The sequence below is a fragment of the Danio rerio genome, chromosome 13 (assembly GCF_049306965.1).
Source record: "Danio rerio strain Tuebingen ecotype United States chromosome 13, GRCz12tu, whole genome shotgun sequence".
In the NCBI taxonomy this organism is placed as follows: domain Eukaryota; kingdom Metazoa; phylum Chordata; class Actinopteri; order Cypriniformes; family Danionidae; genus Danio; species Danio rerio.
In genome coordinates, this window is record NC_133188.1 from 6,992,501 (window position 1) to 7,012,500 (window position 20,000).

Here is a 20,000-nt window from a genome sequence, read left to right on the forward strand (position 1 = left end):
ATTTTGGTAAAATAAGTGTAATTAAGAGGCTTTTGCCTTTCATATGAACTCGAACTCGATGAACAGCGCCAATAGCGTGCTTTTATAACTGGCGCCGCCCCTCTCACAGCTGCACCTGATCTCCGCTCATGTAGAGAGAGAGAAAGAGAAAAATAATAGAGGATACAACACAAACAGGAACAATACACACTAACATTGTTGAAATAATGTTACTCAATATGTAACAGGAACTGATTTTAGCGTACTATATAGTATGGAGGCGACACAGTGGCGCAGTAGGTAGTGCTGTCGCTGTGGGTTTCCTCCGGGTGCTCTGGTTTCCCCCACAGTCCAAAGACATGCGGTACAGGTGAATTGGGTAGAGTAAATTGTACATAGTGTATGTGTATGTATGTATGTGTGTGTGTGTGTGTGTGTGTGTGTGTGTGTGTGTGTGTGTGTGTGTGTGTGTGTGTGTGTGTGTGTGTGTGTGGATGTTTCCCAGAGATGGGTTGTGGCTGGAAGGGCATCCTCTGCATAAAAACATGCTGGATAAGTTGGCGATTCATTCGACAAGAAAAGCCTAAGCCGACAAGAAAATGAATGAATGAATGAATGAATGAATGAATGAATATAGTATGGAAGTATGCCGTTTCGGACGCAGCCTATGTGTGTGTAATTAGTCATTAAGCAGCATCAGCTGTGAGAGTGCAATCAGTCAGGATCAGGAACCGGTTGTGTGTGTGTGCTGCATGACTTTATTGTAGTCCAATATGAGGCAGGATTGTAGTTCGTGTGAGTATGGATGTTTTCCAGCGATCTATGGTCGTTAGATCGCTGGTGATTGTGACAAAAGAAACCTTATGAAACAATTAAAATGTAGTATTATTTAGTATTATTTTTAATTTGTTTGTTTAAATTCAGCCCATATAAATAGTTTTGAACCACTTACCTTAAAAAAAATGAGGAAATCCAATGAATTATTATGTGTGTGTATTGTAGCCCATTCCAACACAGTTGTACCTTTATTAGCAGCCAAACAGGCAGTTATCTCTAAATGTCAACATATGTGCTGATTTTTACTTTGAAGATTTCAATGTTTAACACTGCTTATCTTTGGTTGTCCAGAGATTACAAGGTCATAGGACCAAGTTTGACAAAAGCACCGATTCTGATCAATTGACGCTGACCTCAAATTTTGTACACTCTCTCTAATCCTCTCTGTGACCTTTGAGTTGATTTTTACTTGTTTCTCCTGTCATGCACAGTCAAACACCTAAGCGCTTATAGCCTCTAACCATTACGATGATGATAAAGAGATAACACACACCAATGCACCGAGACACAGATGATTTATAGTCTTCATTGGCTGCTCCTCCTCAATCCTCCCTCCCCGCGCTTAGACCTGAATTACCAATCAGTTTCACTAAAATACCTGTCAGAGGCTATAGCTATTCCAACAGCCTTTCCGCACGGTTTTGCATGATGTTTTAATTGTAGGCCGTTCTAGCAGCGCTACAATAAAGTTGCTTGGTGCAATCAATGTCAGGCCCGAGCAAATTAACCCAGCTTGTATAAAGGTATGTGCATTTTCCAATATCTTGTTATTGACATTCTTGCTCCAATAAACGTCTGGGTGTTAAGTGAACCACTTGCTGCAGGATGCAATGGGCTGGGGTCGTTAGCTTGCATGAGTTTACACAACACATAGGCTCACTGTGGTGGAATTGTGGTTACTTTTGAGTTGTTTTTAGCAAAAGCTAGTTTTTTCTTTGATGGGAGTCATGATTAATGGTAAATTAATGATTATTTATTGTAAATACACTTTTTAAAGTGGAGTATATCAGTTCTATATCTCTCTGGCAATTTCTGTACTCGTCTGTTATTCAAGCAGTGCTTTGTTCAGGCAGTTACTACACATTTAACTGGGAACATGTGCTGAACTTTAATTTGCTTGCCAGTGAGGTTGGCCAGGCCAGATTCACGATTGATCGTCAGGCCACCGGGAAATGTCACGGTGCTCCCTATGGCCAGTCTGCCCTGTATATGTATGTATGTATGTATAGTATACACTCACCGGTCTGTTTATTAGGTACACCTGTCCAACTACTCGTTAAATTTCTAATCAGCCTCAAAGCAAGAAGGTCGCTGGTTCGAGCCTCAGGTCAGTTGGCGTTTCTGTGTGGAGTTTGTATGTTCTCCCTGCGTTCGCGTAGGTTTCCTCTGGGTGCTCCGATTTCCCCCACAGTCCAAAGACATGTGGTACAGGTGAATTGGGTAGGCTAAAATATCCTTAGTGAATGAGTGTGAATGAATGTGTATGGATGTTTCCCACAGATGGGTTGCTGCTGGTAAGGCATCCGCTGCGTAAAACATATGCTAGATAAGTTGGCGGTTCATTCCGCTGTGGCGACCCCAGATTAATTAAGGGACTAAGCCGAATGAGTCACTGATTGGCATGATCAGGCATTCACAATGGTATGAACCGCCGATAGGGGTAATGAAATGTATATTTATATGATCTATTATTGTTATTAATTGTTTATATCATTAATTAAGATATAGATTAGAAAAAACTATTCCTCACTATTAAAGGGATGATCCTCTATAAATCTTTGTTTTGATCAAGCATTAATTAGGGGGTTAATCCCATCAAACCCACCTCTAAACTGAACCCTTTATGTCAGGGGTGCTCAACCCTGTTCCTGGAGATTGACCTTCCTGCAAAGTTCAGCTCCAACCCTGATCAAACACACCTGAACCAATTAAATTAGGACCTGAACAGCACTTGATAATTACAGGCAGGTGTGTTTGATATGGGTTGCAACTGAAATCTGCAGGAAGGTTGAATCTTCAGGAACAAGGTTGGTCACGCCTGCTGTATGTATATTATATGTATCGTAAATGTGTTATCATCTACATCTAGCTGTGCTTAACGTAGTTTCAGTTGTGTTATTCATCATGCACAATCCCCTGTATTTTGTAATAAATGTGGTTCATAGTTAATGTTACTTAATGCATTTACTAACATAAACAAACAACGATCAATACAGTAATGAGCAAATACAGTTGTTTTTAATCTTTGTGGATTGTAATGAATGAAAGTCATTTTAAGTCATGTTAGTACATAAACACATAAAAAAATATGAACTAATGAATTTTTATTGTAAAATGTGACCAATTTGATTAGCAATATTTGTTTATTTGGTACAAACTGGTGGTAATAAGGTAATTTGCACTTGCTGATGGGTAAATAGGACACTATATACTGTATAACTATATGTACATGCAATCCTTTACATGTTTTGACAGTAATGTAATGATGTGCATCTTTTGTGAAGCTGCTTTGGAATGATAATCATGATATTAAATTTCCTAATTTCCTACAATTAGGATTATCCTTTTATGCTGTTATCCTATTATATCCTAGTATCCTACATTTATTGTAAAAAAAGTGCTATACAATTAAACTTGAATATCCCTTATATTCTTTTATAAGTTTATTTACTTCATTTTTTTAATGTATGTTAGTGCTGTAATTGTGCCAGAAAGTTTAACCTGGTGTTAAAAATTTAACGGCTGCATCTGACGCTATTGCTGTCTTTAATATAATGTAATTATCCAAGGGGTCGCAATAAAATAGAACTAGTAGCCAGAAGCTTCTATAGTAACTATTTACAGTAGTATATAGTAACTATAAACAACTTTTTTTTTTCTTTTCAGTAGGTTATGGATAAAATATGGTACTTATCACGGTTTAATAAAAATAAATTGATTTTTGGAAATCACCAGGCGACCCCCCTTATTGTCCTGTGACCCTTCGGGTGGTCCCGACCCCCACTTTGAGAACCACTGCCTTATACTATGCCCCATATATAATATTTGCACTTAGTCATTTATTCATTAGTGATGCTTTTTAAATGTGTCTTGTTCAATTTGCATTTAAATTATGATGACCTAATATAGACTTTAACCTTAACAAGTGATTGGAATGTAACACAATATGAGACTCCAAAATGTACAAAGTATTTTAGAAAGTGTTTTCGGAATACTTATTTTGCTTGTTTTTTCCCGTTCTCTCTCTCTCTTTATAATTTTTGGTAGAGATCCCTCAGTGTGACTGGCTGTTACACAGTAAAATACTAAATATAATTCCATTACCTTGTGTCATATAGACTGTACAAGAATAAAATTAAAACCTGTATGATTGTTTGTCTTTTCAGCACCTTGTGGTGGGCAATACACTGGATCAGAGGGGGTGGTGTTATCTCCAAATTACCCTCTAAACTACACAACCAGCCAGACCTGTTCCTATTACATCACAGTATCTGGAGAGTTTGGTAAGTTAACACTTTTATTTAGAAAAATCTAGTTTCATAAAAAAATACATAAATAACATTATTATTATTATTATTATTATTATTATTATTATTATTATTATTATTATTATAAAACAAATTACAAATAAAATAAAAATAATACAAATAAATAATACAAATTTGTAAATATACAAAATAAACAAACAAACAAACAAATAAATAAATAAATAAATAAATAAATAAATAAATAAATAAATAAATAAATAAATAAATAAATAAATAAATAAATAAATAAATAAATAAATAAATGGATGAATGAATGAATAAACAAACAAACAAACAAACAAAAAAATAAAACAAATAAATAAATAAATAAATAAATAAATAAATAAATAAATAAATAAATAAATAAATAAATAAAGGTGTAGGACTTATTAAAAAGCATGCAAAAAGTTAAGAAATTTTTTAGTGAATTTGCTTTTGAAATTCTCTGCTTGACATTCTGTTTTGTTGATAAAATTAATAAACACTTCATTAATTGTTCTTATAATACCAATTTATATAATAACATGTTCACGTTGACAGGCAAAATTTTGCATTGAAATATTTCTCATTCAGTTCATGGACTGTAAATTTTAGGTTATAGAAATAAACTGTTCCATTGCATAAAGTTGTGAAATGTTAATACTCCTTCAAATGTTTCCTAAGCCCTTTTTAGCAGAGTAAGGGAATTCACCATATTATTTCAGATATTTTTAAGAAAGAATGTAAGTAAAGAAAGAAAGAAAAAGTAAGTAAGTAAGTTAGTAAGTAAGTAAGAAAGTAAGTAAGTAAGGAAGGAAAGAAAGAAAGTTTGGATCTTAATCTCAAATTAATTGTTCATGCCTTAACAAAACTAGACTTTCCTAAATCCATTGCAAAACCACTGCCGCACACATTTAGCAATTACAAATAAAAGTACAGCTCTAACATTTGAAGTTTGTGCAAGTATATGTGAGTCAACGGATATCCAGTCAACCTGATATTTTCACAGACACTTGCAGCGACCCTACATGTTCTCTATATACTGTTTGAGTATGAAGCAAGAGCCGGCATCTCATTAGAGGGAAGATAATAGAGTCATCGCAGTGGTCCGCATGACCCCTCTGCACCCCTCTCTGCATGGCTGGATTTCACACCAGCACCTGACATGCCCAGCAAGCCTCTGTGATTTCCCTGCTCTCTCATCTCCTAACACGTGAACCATGTGTCCTTTCTGGCAAGCCAACACATTTAATCATAGCTTCATCAGAGGTATCGGGTCAGAAGGATTGGACGCCCGGCATGACCTAGCCTGCGCATATTGCATATATTACAGAGATGATTTTAAGACGGGCTGCATGATATTGGAAAAAAAAATTATATTGCATTATATATACAGTTGAAGTCAGAATTATTCGCCCCCCTGTTTATTTTTTCCCCAATTTCTGTTTAACAGAGAGAAGATTTCTTGAACACATTTCTAAACATAATAGTTTTAATAACTCATCTCTAATAACTGATTTATTTTATCTTTGCCATGATGACAGTACATAATATTTGACTAGATATTTTTCAAGACACTTAAAGTGACATTTAAATGCTTAACTTGGTTAATTAGGTTAACTAGGCAGGTTATGGTAATTAGGCAAGTTATTGTATAATGATGGTTTGTTCTGTAGACAGTCGAAAAAATATATAGCTTAAAGGGGCTGATAAATTTTACCTTAAATTGTTTTTTAAAAATTAAAAACTGCTTTTATTCTATAATAAAACAAATAAGACTTCCTTCAGAAGAAAACATATTATCAGACATAATTTGAAAATTTCCTTGCTCTGTTCAACATCATTTGGGAAATATTTTAAAAACAAAAAAATGTTCAAATGGGGGCAAATATTTATGACTTCAACTGTATATAAATTGCAATATGAATATAATTTCACAAGGTGATATGGTAACACTTTAGTTTAGGTCACAATTCATGCTAATGATTACTGACTTAATACCTGCCTATTATTAATGTATGAACTGTTCTTTAATAGTTGTAAAGTTTGATCTCATTCTGCATCCCTAATTCTACATTGTTAAGATTTTCCTGTAGAATCTACAGTAACGTACTGGCAGCAGTTTGGCTGTAACTTACTGTTAATGAAATTACAGCAAAAAATACTGTTTTTGCATTCACAGCACCATATATATAGCTGTAAATGTAATTACAGAAATATATGTATATATTCACTGTAAAATATACTGTAATTTTTACAATGCAGCTATGAAATACAATAACATTCTGCATAACTGTCCTACGGTAAAATACAGTTCATATTAGGGTTGGGCGATGTTGACCAATTTGGCATCGTACGATGTCTAATGTGAAACATCGCAATAGACGATGGGATCATCATTATAAACAGCTGTAAATTACTTAATTATGAATAATTAATTAATTCATAATGAATTCAATATTCGTAGCCTACCTTTTCAGCTACCAGACCAGCATGGTCTTTGTTTTATCCATAACCAAATCATAAATAAATAAAGATAAGTTACTCACAAATGACCACCTGGTAATCACTTTTTCCGCAGGACTCTGGCATGAATAGGCAGAGTGATCTGTGTAGTTATAATGGCGTTGACAAAATTGGTTGATAAAAAAGGTGCCCAACGAACAGTATCTGAGGTTTTCACTAAAATTACTAAGTACAAGCGTGAAAGCGAAAGATTGAAGCAGTGTACTGATCCTGTGACATGTTGCCTGGTGGATTCAAAAGACTGAAGATTCGTTAGATAGAGACAAGATTAATTAAATATCACGTTTAAAAACTATAGTGAGACGTACATCCGTGATAAAGTGTCCGACCTGCCCTGCTCTGTGGTTTTGTGCTCAAAACACCCGCTGACTGCCTGGAACTAAGACGTGTGCATATGCTGTTGCGCATGTGTGATTTATAAACATCATCAACAGTGTACCCAAAACCTAAACCCAACTTCTACCTTAATAACCATCTAAAGGTCATGAAACCCCCCTCTTTCGGTCAAATCTACCCTAGAATTTTTTTCAAAAAAAGGCTTCATGATGGTATGGAGTGCTGTGAGCAGAGGGAGGAGTTGGTGTGACCAGCAGAGCGGGGGAAAACGAGGGGAGTGAACAACTGTTGTCAGTTGGTTCACAAAATGAGACACAAACCATGAGGAGACCCATGATTTTATATATTACTAAGTTAAAATGCAAAGAAATAAACAATAATTTAATGCCTTGCTAAATATGTTATTCATAGTTTCATATACACAAAACCACAATTTGTTTTATAATTATAAATATAAACACTATACATGAGGTGGACTTCTATTCTCCTCAATCTCTGGGTCTGAATGCAGACACTGTGGATAGCAGTGCAGCAGGTCTCTTTCCCTATCTATTCCAACCATAAGGTGTGCTGGGAATCTGGAGTATTTTAAAAATAAGCGAACACAACAGCACAGATATAGGCTATGTGTCTGAATGGTATCAAACTCAACAGATTAAAGTCCGCCATTCTCCAATTCTCATTCAGCTCTCCCAACAAAAATGCTTTCTGCAAACCAACAGCTTTGCCGTATCGGCCCTGACAGCACCGTGAGGAAAAAGATGCAACAAACCCAGTGAATCATGAAAACAAACACATACAACCCTTTATGAATGGCTAAATACTGCTTGCCATGCACTCTCTCACCCAGTCTCACCCAGTCATTGGGTCTCACAGCTGGGCAGGTCTGCTTTGCTTTCGGAAAGCACATGCTCTTGTGAATAATTAAGAAGCAGGGTCTTCTCATGGGATAAAAAAATCTCAGCTATGAATAATTATGAGAAACAGATGCGTCATCACTCCACTAGCAGATTTGCACTACATCACAGATTTTGATCCCGCCCCCAAAATTATTTTAAACCCAGAAGATGAAATTAGCTGACAAAAGCTCAAAACTATCCCGTTTTCCCCACAATTAAAGCTGACAGGTGCTAATGTTGTCTTAAATGATGCTCAACACACACAAATCTGTTAAAATATTTAAAAAGGGTATTTTGAACCTTTATTAAACAGCTAATAAGTAGTTTATTAAACAAGTAGTGCTAGTTAATACTATGTTAACAACCTGAATGGGGTAAATGCAGACAGACTTTTAATTTTAGTTAGCCCAAGGGTTTCCGATTAATTGTCATCCCATACAAAATCGCCGTGTTTAAGATCTTATTTCTTAAAAAAAAAACATCGATCTTGATTATACAACGACTTGCTTAATTAACCTAATTAACCTAGTTAAGCCTTTAAATGTCACTTTAAGCTGAAAAATAGTGTCTTGAAAAATATTTAGTAAAATTGTATGTACTGTCAATATGGCAAAAATAAAAGAAATCAATTATTAGAAATGAGTTATTAAAACTATTATGTTATATATTATATATAAGTGAGTCTTCTTTTGTTACATAAATTGGGAAAAAATCAAATGTATGCATCAATAATCATATACAGTTGAAGTCAGAATTATTAGCCCCCCTAAATTATTAGACCACTTGTTTATTTTTTCCCCAATTTATTTTTAACAGAGAGACAATTTTTTTCAACACATTTCTAAACATAACAATTTTAATAACACATTTCTCGTAACTGATTTATTTTATCTTTACCATGATGACTGTAGATAATATTTGAGTAGACGATTTTCAAGACAGTTCTATACAGCTTAAAATGACATTTAAAGGCTTAACAAGGTTAATTAAGTTAACTAGGCAGGTTAGGGCAATTAGGCAATTTATTGTTTAACAGTGGTGTGTTCTGTGAATTATTGAGAAAAAATATAGCTTAAAGGGGCTAATAATTTTGTCCCTAAAATGGTGTTTAAAAAATGCAAAACTGCTTATATTCTAGCCGAAATAAAACAAATAAGACTTTCTCCAGAAGAAAAAAAATTATCAGACATACCGTGAAAATGTCCTTGCTCTGTTAAACATCATTTGGGAAATATTTAAAAAAGAAGGAAAAAAATCGAAGGGGGCTAATAATTCTGACTTTAACTGTATATGCAAAAAAATATATATAAAAAATATTCCATTATAATGAGTTTAACCATATGTACTGCTCTTTCTAGAGTGTGTGAATGTGTTTTACCAGCTTCCGGTTGCATATGGTCATGTATAGAAACAGCACTCTGAAGCAGAAGAGTCTATAGGACATTTTTTGTCTACTTTTAGACTCCACTAATTGCACTTTGTTAGCGTCTCCTCTCAGCAGTGGTGATAGTAACACACTAAGTGTTTCATTTTGTTTCCTCAGTGGTGTTTGGGCAATTTGCCTATTTCCAGACAGCCATGAATGACTCTGTTGAGCTATTTGATGGGCCCAATCAGAATTCTAGGCTGCTAAGCTCCCTGGCTGGATCTCATTCCGGTAAGTAATAGCTTTACATTCACCCCAGTTTTGTGGCTTTGAATTTGTTTTGGAATGCACAAAACTCCTTAAAAAGAAGCAAACAGACATGCATGGCTTTTTAAATCAGTGAAACAAACATTTGAGCAGACAATTAAGTAGCCAATGAGCTCTCAAGTGTAGTTAAATGGCCCCTTTGTGAAAGGGAAAATACAGAGGAAGTGTGATTTCGGTACACTTGCTAATAGTTTTGTATTTGTAATTAATTACTTACTATTTGTGGGTCGCTAAACCAGTCATACGTGTCAATGTATTTTTAAAATTGAGATTTATACATCACCTGAAAAATTATAATGAAGATGCTTTCTATTGTTGTTTAGACACTATTTGAAAATCTGGGATCTGGGTGTTACCTTTGAGGTTGAGCAAATTCACTTGAGTTCATTTTCCTTTATTTTGTCACATCACATTAGATGTAATGCAAAATGAAAATACATTGCATTGACACTTAGCATTTTATTAGCACTGCTGGGGAACTAAAGTACTCGACCTGTGGCTGATATATAACCATAACGCACTGTTAATATATATATATATATATATATATATATATATATATATATATATATATATATATATATATATATATATATATATATATATATATATATATATATATATATACATACATATATATATATATATTTATATATATATATATATATATATATATATATATATATATATATATATATATATATATATATATATACATAAATATATACATAAATATATATATATATATATATATATATATATATATATATATATATATATATATATATATATATATATATGTATATATATATATATATATATATATATATATATATATATATATATATATATATATATATATATATATAAAGCAATATCACATGAGTAGCAGTATTGGCACTGGTGGGAGGGGTGTGTAAGTGTACCAGCAGTGAAAATATACAGCCATATTACACTGCTACGAGAGTGATATTGCATTTATACAACAGTTTGACAGCATAATTGTGTATATAATAAAGAAAATGAAACATGGAGAGTTTCAAAATCATTTTTTGTGAGGAACTACTTTCTTCTGCCATTCCTTCACATCTGCAGCTGACGTCAGCTACTTCACAAAAGTCACTTTAGAGCTGGTATTTGAATGATTCTCTAGCGTAATTTCTAAAGTGATGACAAAACAGGTGATTTTGCTCACATTTTAAGATTATAAGACTGAACGTCATTAATTTCCATCAGTCTACAGAAATATTCTCTACAGAGATTTCCCAATGTTTTTCTGTTCCAATCAGCATATCACAATCATTAGCCACGAAAAATCCAAAGCAAAGCAAATGCTACCAAATTACTATGGTAAAAATACAGCACTACAAAATACAGAAGAGAGAGATTGACTAAGAATGTCACTTACCTGTTCTATGATTTGTTCAGATGTAGTTTAAAATTTATAATGAAAAAACTCTGAAGAAAGAAGAAACTGACTTCTGACTTCAACTGTTTGTGTATGTGTATATATATATATATATATATATATATATATATATATATATATATATATATATATATATATATATATATATATATATATATATATATATATAAACCAAATAAAATCATTAAAATTAAGTTTTATCTATGCATTTTACTAATCAAAATGTAAGTCTTGATATATTTAGAGTAGGAAATGTATAAACTATCTCTGTGGAACATGATCTTTACAAAATTTAGTCTAATCTAGGGATTTTTGACATAAAAATCTAAAATCGGATCCTTTCTATGTAGTTTTGGCTATTGCCAAAAATATACCTGTGCAACTTAAGACTTGGTTTTGTGATCCAATATTTATGTATGCATGTGAGCAATTCCATGCAAATGTCAGGCTTGCCATGCAAATTAAGTTTTCACCAAAATACAGAAACCATTTTTGGTCTAAGCAAGTATTTTACACTACTTTAGAAATACTCAGAAGTGTCTCTGTCAATGTTTTTAAACTATTATATTTGATTTACCAAAGTCACACAAGTGCAATTTCACAACCATCAAATCCATAACGGAAAGATGCCACATCCATAATGAAGATTCGTCCTCAATGCAAAAATGTCAAATCAAATAAAATCTATCAGTTTTTGTTCTATAAAGAGCGATCTTTTATCCTTTTAATTATCATTGTTTTTTTTTTTTTGGGTTGTGCAGTTTAATTTAAATAATTTCTACAAAGTATGTTGTATACTGCAAACTCCCATACTTTTTGTCACATCCATAATGTATGTTTATTTTCCTCATTCAAAGTACAAAACATGTTTACAGATTGATATTTTTCTGGTCCTTTAACTCTGTAGTCAGTTGTTCTGGAAAATATAAACAGATGTTTAAATAAAATGTTAACCTATACTTTCTATATGATTTTATGTTTTGAGTTATATTGCAGTTATAGTGCTGATATTGCAGATGTCACATCCATTGTTTATGTATGTATGTATGTATGTATGTATGTATGTATGTATGTATGTATGTATGTATGTATGTATGTATGTATGTATGTATGTATGTATGTATGTGTGTATGCATGTATGACAGTGAACATGTACTTATTTTAGCATTGGGCTAAAATAACCCTTGGGCTAACCCTAACCCTAACCCTAACCCTAACCCTAACCCTATTTTAGCATTGGGCTAAAATAAGTCAATAAAAAGTCACCCTAAATAACTTCACAAAAGCGGTTTTGAAATTTAGGACAAGGCTTTTGCTTTGGGTCATATATAAAATATGCTTGCTCTTTTTTTTCTTCTTCTTCTTCCAGCTCTGCAGTCTGATGAAATGCTCTATTAAATATGTAAAATAAAAATGGAGAAAATGAAAATTTAAGATAAATTCAGCCTTGCATACCTAAAATGGCAAGTGTATTGCATTGATTAGATGTCTTTAGGTTTAACTAATGAAAATATTTAATAAAAACTTTAAAAACTGAGAAGATAACAGACATTATTAGACGTTTAACAAAAGCTGCACCTAAAAAAAGACTGTTACAGTATGAATGCTGTTTTTAACACAAGCTAATCCACAGGGGACGTGAGAAAAACATACAAACATCCAAGTAAGCTTTAATGATGCAAAATAATGCAGTAAAAGGAACGCTTGAACTTAAATATGAAGAGGCTGATTAACTAAACCGAAAACACAATACATAAACACAAAAAAGGTTTACTTGATAATATCCTCATAGTTTTTAAATATGCATGAGTAAATGATGCGGTCCCACTTTATATTAAGTGTCCTTAACTACTATGCACTTACATCAAAAAATAAATACAATGTACTTACTGTGTTTATAATGTATTTGAGAACACTTGTGGTGCTTTTGAGTTGGGTTAGAAGTTGGGTTATGGACAGGTTTGGTGGCATGGGTAGGTTTAAGGGTGGGTTAAGGTGTAAGGGATGGTCAACAGTGTATTTACAAATGTAATTACAAAAGTTAATTACAGATGTAATTACATACATGTATTTAATCAAGCATAAGTACACAGTAAATACATGTATTTACACAATAAGTGCATTGTAACAAACTATTAATTCCTGTGTAAGTACATATTAGTTAAGGCCATTTAATATAAAGTGGGACCAATAATACTAATCTTATATCAAGTACATTTAATCTGTGAATATCATAGACAATTGACTTAACTTATTTAGGGTTGTTTGGGTGAATATTAGGTAAAAGTCAATTGTCTATCTTAAATTTTGGGTTTATTCAAATGAATCAAGTAAAGTCAAAAGAAACATCGCTGAAATCAAATGAAGACTGTTCCTCAATTCCAAGAACGCAGAGAACAGAAATGCGTCCTGTAAGAAATGAGTTGCTGCGTTCTTCCTAATGGTCACATGACCTTCACATGTTTTTAATGAAAAATTATTCAAACATTACAATATTCATACAATGATTTAGTTTTTCCACTTTTCAAAATATATACTATACATAAAAACATTATAAATATATGTTGCACAATATAAATATAACTGAATTTAATACGAATTTCAGCAAATAAACACCCTTCATGTTTTTATTCCTTTATTAAGATGTTCATGGTCATGTTTATGTTCACCGTTTCATTTAGGGAAAGTCATGAGGTAAATAATGATGTCTCTGAACTTTAATAATAGATCTATATAAAATGCTGCGCTTCCCAGCTCCTGTCGCAATGACTTCTGGGACTTCTAGAGCGAGATTGGTGCTCAAGTCTGCATCGGTGCATCCTCGATATCAAAAACACATACGGGATGTTTCACGCATCCTAAGCCGTTTCTAAAATAGAGAATTCACATGTTGATTAGGACAAAAAATCCTTTTAATATTGAAAATATTCCTTCTATCATGTGCTATTGCTTTTTTTTTTTTTTATTTAGAACACAACTTAAATCAGCCTTTAGACTCGATACACTCCTTTTGATGTCGTCTATTTAGCAACCTGCTCTTGCCTGTGTTTTGAACCTGGGGTGCAATTCGTAGTTCAACCATTGGGTTGCAATCTTAGATACTGCACCTTTAATTCAAACTATGATGAACTGTTATGAATAAAAACGATCCTTTGTGAGTCTCTTTTGGAGAAAAAATAAACAAATAAATAAAGTTTTTAATGTAAAAAATGAACAGTTTGATTAACTTTAGTTAAATACAATTGTAAAACCTAAAATAATAAAGTTTTTTGAAGTGGAATATATATATATATATATATATATATATATATATATATATATATATATATATATATATATATATATATATATATATATTTTTATTTTTTTTTTTTTTATTTATTTTTTTTTTTACGTAACTTAGTTTAAAATATATATATATATATATATATATATATATATATATATATATATATATATATATATATATATATATATATATATATATATATATATATATTTAAACTAAGTTTCGTTTAAAAAAATAATCCAATGGCTGACTTCTCAGTCATGAAAATGACATTTGGAAATCAAATAAATGGTAATCAGTAAATTAAGATTTTCTTTTTCTTGATTTTTTTATTAACACCTGGCAACCAGAAGGCTGTAATTTTTTAAAAATATTTTAATTGCTATTTTTATCATATATATTTATTTTTCTATGATGACATTTTTTATATGCAGTTTAGTAGTTCACATACATTTTCGATCCACTGTATTTATATCAAGATTTAATCTTAATCTTGGATCCATGTTGTAACTTTCACCCTGTGTTTTTATGCTTTTTAAATTCCTTCTAAATAAAAATGTTATCCTTGTAGCTTGCTCCTGAATTATTGCCAGTATTATTAAGTGAAAGTGATAGCATGCCAAGAAAAAGAAAATTGCAGCTAATTCCGGAGTCTCCTCAGGATTGATGGCAACCATTGGATACAAACCGTTTGTATGGCATTTTTATGCTGTATATCTTCATGGTCTGCTGTGCAACACTACATTCTCATGGGAAGCGCTGTAAATTCATATAATTTCTATCTCAGCTTTGTGAGCAGTGGGCCGGAAATCTTGACAGCCCGCTCAATTCATAGTTAGAGTGTTTAACCCTGCAAGCCTAACTGTAATGTTTTTGTAGCCATCTATCAGCATTCTTTTTTTCCTGTGGATGCAACTTTGTGAAATTACATTTCAGATTTAGATGTGAATGCTCAACGTTTAGCTCAATGGTAAGTCAGACTGTTTAAATTAAATTAAATTAAATTAAATTAAATTAAATTAAATTAAATTTAATTTAATTTAATTTAATTTAATTTAATTTAATTTAATTTAATTTAATTTAATTTAATTTAATTTAATTTAATATATTTTAAAGTTTAATTTTAAGTTTAATTAAATTTTTTTCAAAGTTCTCAGAGCTTCGCTTAATGGTAAGTCAGCCTTTTGTATAGAGATTTAATTTCATAAAATCTTACAAATTTTTATTTTATTTTTTTGTTTGATTGTTATTTATTTTATTTTATTTTATTTTTTATTTTAGTATTTTACAATGTTTTAGAGGTTCGCTCAGTGAGATTTAACTGAATAAAATTTAATTTGATTTATTTTAGTTTATATAATATTTTTATTTATTTTTTATTTTTTATTTAATTTAATTTTAGTAATTTTTAGAGTTTTCATAGTTTAGTTTAATGGTAAGCAAGCCTTTAGCATGGAAGTTTTATATATATTTTTTATTATTAATATTTATTTTATTTTTTAGCTTTGATTATTTTTTATTTTATTTTATTCAGTGTTTTCATAGTTTAACTCAATAGTAAGTCAGCCTTTTGTATGTAGATTTTATTTAATTAAATTTTAAAAAAAATTATATATTTTTAGTTTTGATTACTTTTTCATTTATTCTCATTTATTTTAATTTAATTTACATTATCTTATTTTATTTATAAAATTAGCATTGAAATGTAATTAAATTAAATTTTATTATTTTAATTTTATTTTATTTTATTTTATTTTATTTTATTTTATTTTATTTTATTTTATTTTATTTTATTTTATTTTATTTTATTTTATTTTATTTTATTCAGAGTTTTGCCTAATGGTAAGTCAGCTTTTTGTATGAAAATTTAATTTAATTAAATTTAAATAAATTTTTATATACTTCTAGTTTTGATTAATTTTTCTTTTTTTCATTTATTTGAATTTTAGTTTAATTTAATTTACTTTATTTTATTTTATTTATAAAATTAATATGGAAATGTAATTAAATTACATTTTATTTTTAATTTAATTTTAGTTATAATTTAGTTTAGTTTTCATTTAAGTCAACCTTTTGTATGGAGATTTAATTTAATTTATTTTAATTTAATTTAATTTAATTTAATTTAATTTAATTTTAATTTTATTTAAACTTAAATTTATTCTACTTTTTACTTTTGATTATTTTTACATTCATTTTTATTTAATTGAATAATAGTTGAATTTTATTTTATTTTAGTTTTCTACAGTTCGAAGAGTTTAGCAATTAAATTTTTCAGAGTTCTCAGAGTTTAGCCTAATGGTAAATCAGTCTTTTGTTTGGATATTTAATTTACTTTACTTTAGTTTTAATTGAATTAATTTATTATTTTTTTATTTTTTTATTTTGTTGTAAATAATTCATTTTAATTTGAACTTTAATTTTAATTTTAAGTCCCTGATTTAACAGAGGATGTCACAGCAGAATCTACTCTATAAGTTTTACACAGTGGATGCCCTTCCAGCCACACCCTACCATGCTGGGAAACACCCATACATGCACACACTCATACACTACAGCCAGTTTAGTTCATTTTAATTGTAATTTTGAATTATCCATTTCCTCTGTGAACCTCTGTTTTAGGCTTATTGTTTCTGACCTGCTCTCTCTCACCACTCTTGCCTTAGAGGTTGATCTGCATTATTAAGCCATCTGTCATATACTCTACTGTGGACTGTTTGTTGCTGAACATTTGCCTCCACAAGCAACTCTGAAAAAAATGTAATGTCTGCTATATTGTGTTTTTGTAGGAGAAACCTTGCCCTTGGCCACCTCCCACCAAATCATGCTGCGATTCAGTGCAAAAAGTGGCCTGTCTGCCAAAGGTTTCCATTTTGTTTACCAAGGTAAGCGCACACGCATCTTTCAGTCTATAACAGGTCACCAAGCACAGCCAAGTCTTTGTCTTTAACTTATTTCCCAGCAGCATTTTTTAATATGTATACACTACCAGTCAAAAGTGTGGGGTCAGTAGGATTTTTAAATGTTTTAAAGTAAGCTTATCCTGCTCACCAAGGCTTCATTAAAAAAAAAATAAAATAGAGTAAGAACTTTAAAATTGTGAAATGTTATTGCACTATAAAATATATATTGTTATTGCAATATAAAATGTTCAAAAATAGACTAAATTAAATTTAATTTAGTCATTTATTTCAATGATTTTAAAGATGAATTTTCAGCTTCATTACTTCAGAGTCACATATACTTACACACACACACACACACACACACACACACACATATATATATGTGTTTTTTTAATAGTTGTATTGTTTTCATGTTGTATTACCACCTGATTGCAGATAGGTTTAATAAAACATTTGTGACAAAAAAAGCAGAAAAAAATGCATTTGCAGTAGTGCAATTTCAAGACATATAGTATACAATACACACACACACACACACACACACGTGTTACATACATACATTTTCCATAAACCCTAGAGATGGTTGTGCGTGAAATCCTAGTAGATCAGCAGTTTCTGAAATACTCAGGCCAGCCTATCTGCCACCAACAACCATGCCACGTTCAAAGTCACTTCAATCTCCTTTCTTCGCCATTCTGATGCTCGGTTTAAACTGCAGCAGATTGTTTTGGCCATGTCTACATGCCTAAATGCATTAAGTTGCTGCCATCTAATTGGCTGATTAGAAATTTGCGTTAATGAGCAGTTGGACAGGAGTACCTAATAAAGTGGCCGGTAAGGGTAATGTACACTATACTGTATAAGTGATGATAAAACATGAAAACAATATGAATACAGAATAAAATGCTTTCTTGTTGCTTAAAGAACATGCTTGGTTCTTTATTTAAACTCAATGGCAGGGAAGCTTTGTCTCTTAATTGAGAAGTTATCTCGTCAAAGGTGAGGAAAGAGTTAAGTTTCACATTTGAAGCGTTCAGTTAGCCTTTGGTGTGATTATGTGATGCATAAAGTGTCTCCATGGATAGGGTGAAATCACAGCTCGGGAGTGTGTACAGGCGCCATGCTGATCAGTATGCCCGAGCCCGCTTACTGTGGGAAATAGCTTTTTACATTTCACACAGAGAAGTTAACTGCGCAATCACTATGTCATAACCAATACACAATAGAGCCAAATGAGAAAAAGGTTTGAATTTGATATAATTTGTAATGCATTTAGCTTTGAGTGAAGCCAAATGGGAGAGTGATTTCTGTGCCGTTCTCGTGCGCATCTTGACAGTTGCCTCACAGGTTTATTCTCGGAGAACTGTTCTTAGACTTATTCATTGACTTGTTCTCATGACCGTTACTTTAAATTGATCTCTATTCATGTTTAAAGCTCACCAATGAGTGACAGTGGTATTTTTTTCTTAGCTAAGTTCATAATCTATCTAATCCATGTTTACTGTTTAAATTGACTACCCCTTTGGTTATGTTGGTGGCTGTTTTTGCCCCATTGACTTCCATTATAATGACATTTTTTGGATTGCAAATACATGACAGCGTATAATCATGCATTCTTAATTGTTGGTGGTTTTTCATGTCAGGAAGAAGCAAAATGGGTCATTTTTACAGTTGGTCATCTGTTGGCGGCATTAACCCTTTAGATAGGCCTGTGCAAAAATGTTTATTGGAGTAAAACAGCTGATTAAATACTGTGCATGTGCTTAAACACACTTACTATGTTGTTCTGAGAGCTGAGATGCTTATTTAGATTTTCTCTGACATATTAAGATATGTGCACACAGGTCTCTCTCTTTCTCTCTCTCACACACACATACACACACACATACACACACACACATACACACTCCACATAGTAGTCAGAAACTACTTTTTTTTGCTCTGAAACTCACGATCAACAGTAAAAATTCTAAATTGTACCTCTTCCCAAAAGGGAAAACTAGCAAAAATCAAGAATGCATGAATTATATACTCCATACATCATGGCTGGCTTTGCAATCCAATCATTATAATGGAAGCAAATTGGGCAAAAAAGCCACCAAGCATAATGAAAGTGTAATATATTTGCCCAGAGAGTAGTTTTTAATGTTTTTATTGTGGATAATTCATAATTGTCATAATTATACTTTATAGATAAAAGATAATGCTTTATAATGCTTTCAAATGACTTTATCTTGCTGGAGTTTATTGCTGTTTCACTTTACTTCAGGGAGCATTAACAAATCTAATACATGTTGGAGACATACTTGTTACATAAACGCACTAAATCACACTTCAGCAGCGTTTATTTGAGAGTGCACAATAAAATTTACACTTGAGCAGAGTATATTTGAGGGTGTGCAAGAAGTTTTGTGCATGAACAGAGAAAATCGGCGCGCAAGCAAAGAGACTCGCATTACACAACTGCGATCTCTACTTGTAATACTGCAGTCACGACATTTGTTATTGAAATAATGCCACAGGTAGTTAGTGGATCTGTGTTAAAGGCTCAACAGAGTCTGCCACCACAGTTAGAAAAAAATCCTAGAGGAAACTCTGGA

General features: G+C 31.6%; 1 protein-coding gene across 1 annotated transcript in view; it reads left to right on the forward strand.

Moving 5' to 3' along the window:
* LOC101885457 (CUB and sushi domain-containing protein 1) overlaps window positions 1–20,000 on the forward strand; it is a 219,117-nt gene that overhangs the window by 50,584 nt on the left and 148,533 nt on the right. The window contains exons 8-10 of the mRNA XM_073920566.1: window positions 4,203–4,319; window positions 9,627–9,740; window positions 17,284–17,379. Coding sequence (XP_073776667.1) covers window positions 4,203–4,319; window positions 9,627–9,740; window positions 17,284–17,379 — 327 coding nt within the window. The remainder of the gene's footprint in view (window positions 1–4,202; window positions 4,320–9,626; window positions 9,741–17,283; window positions 17,380–20,000) is intronic.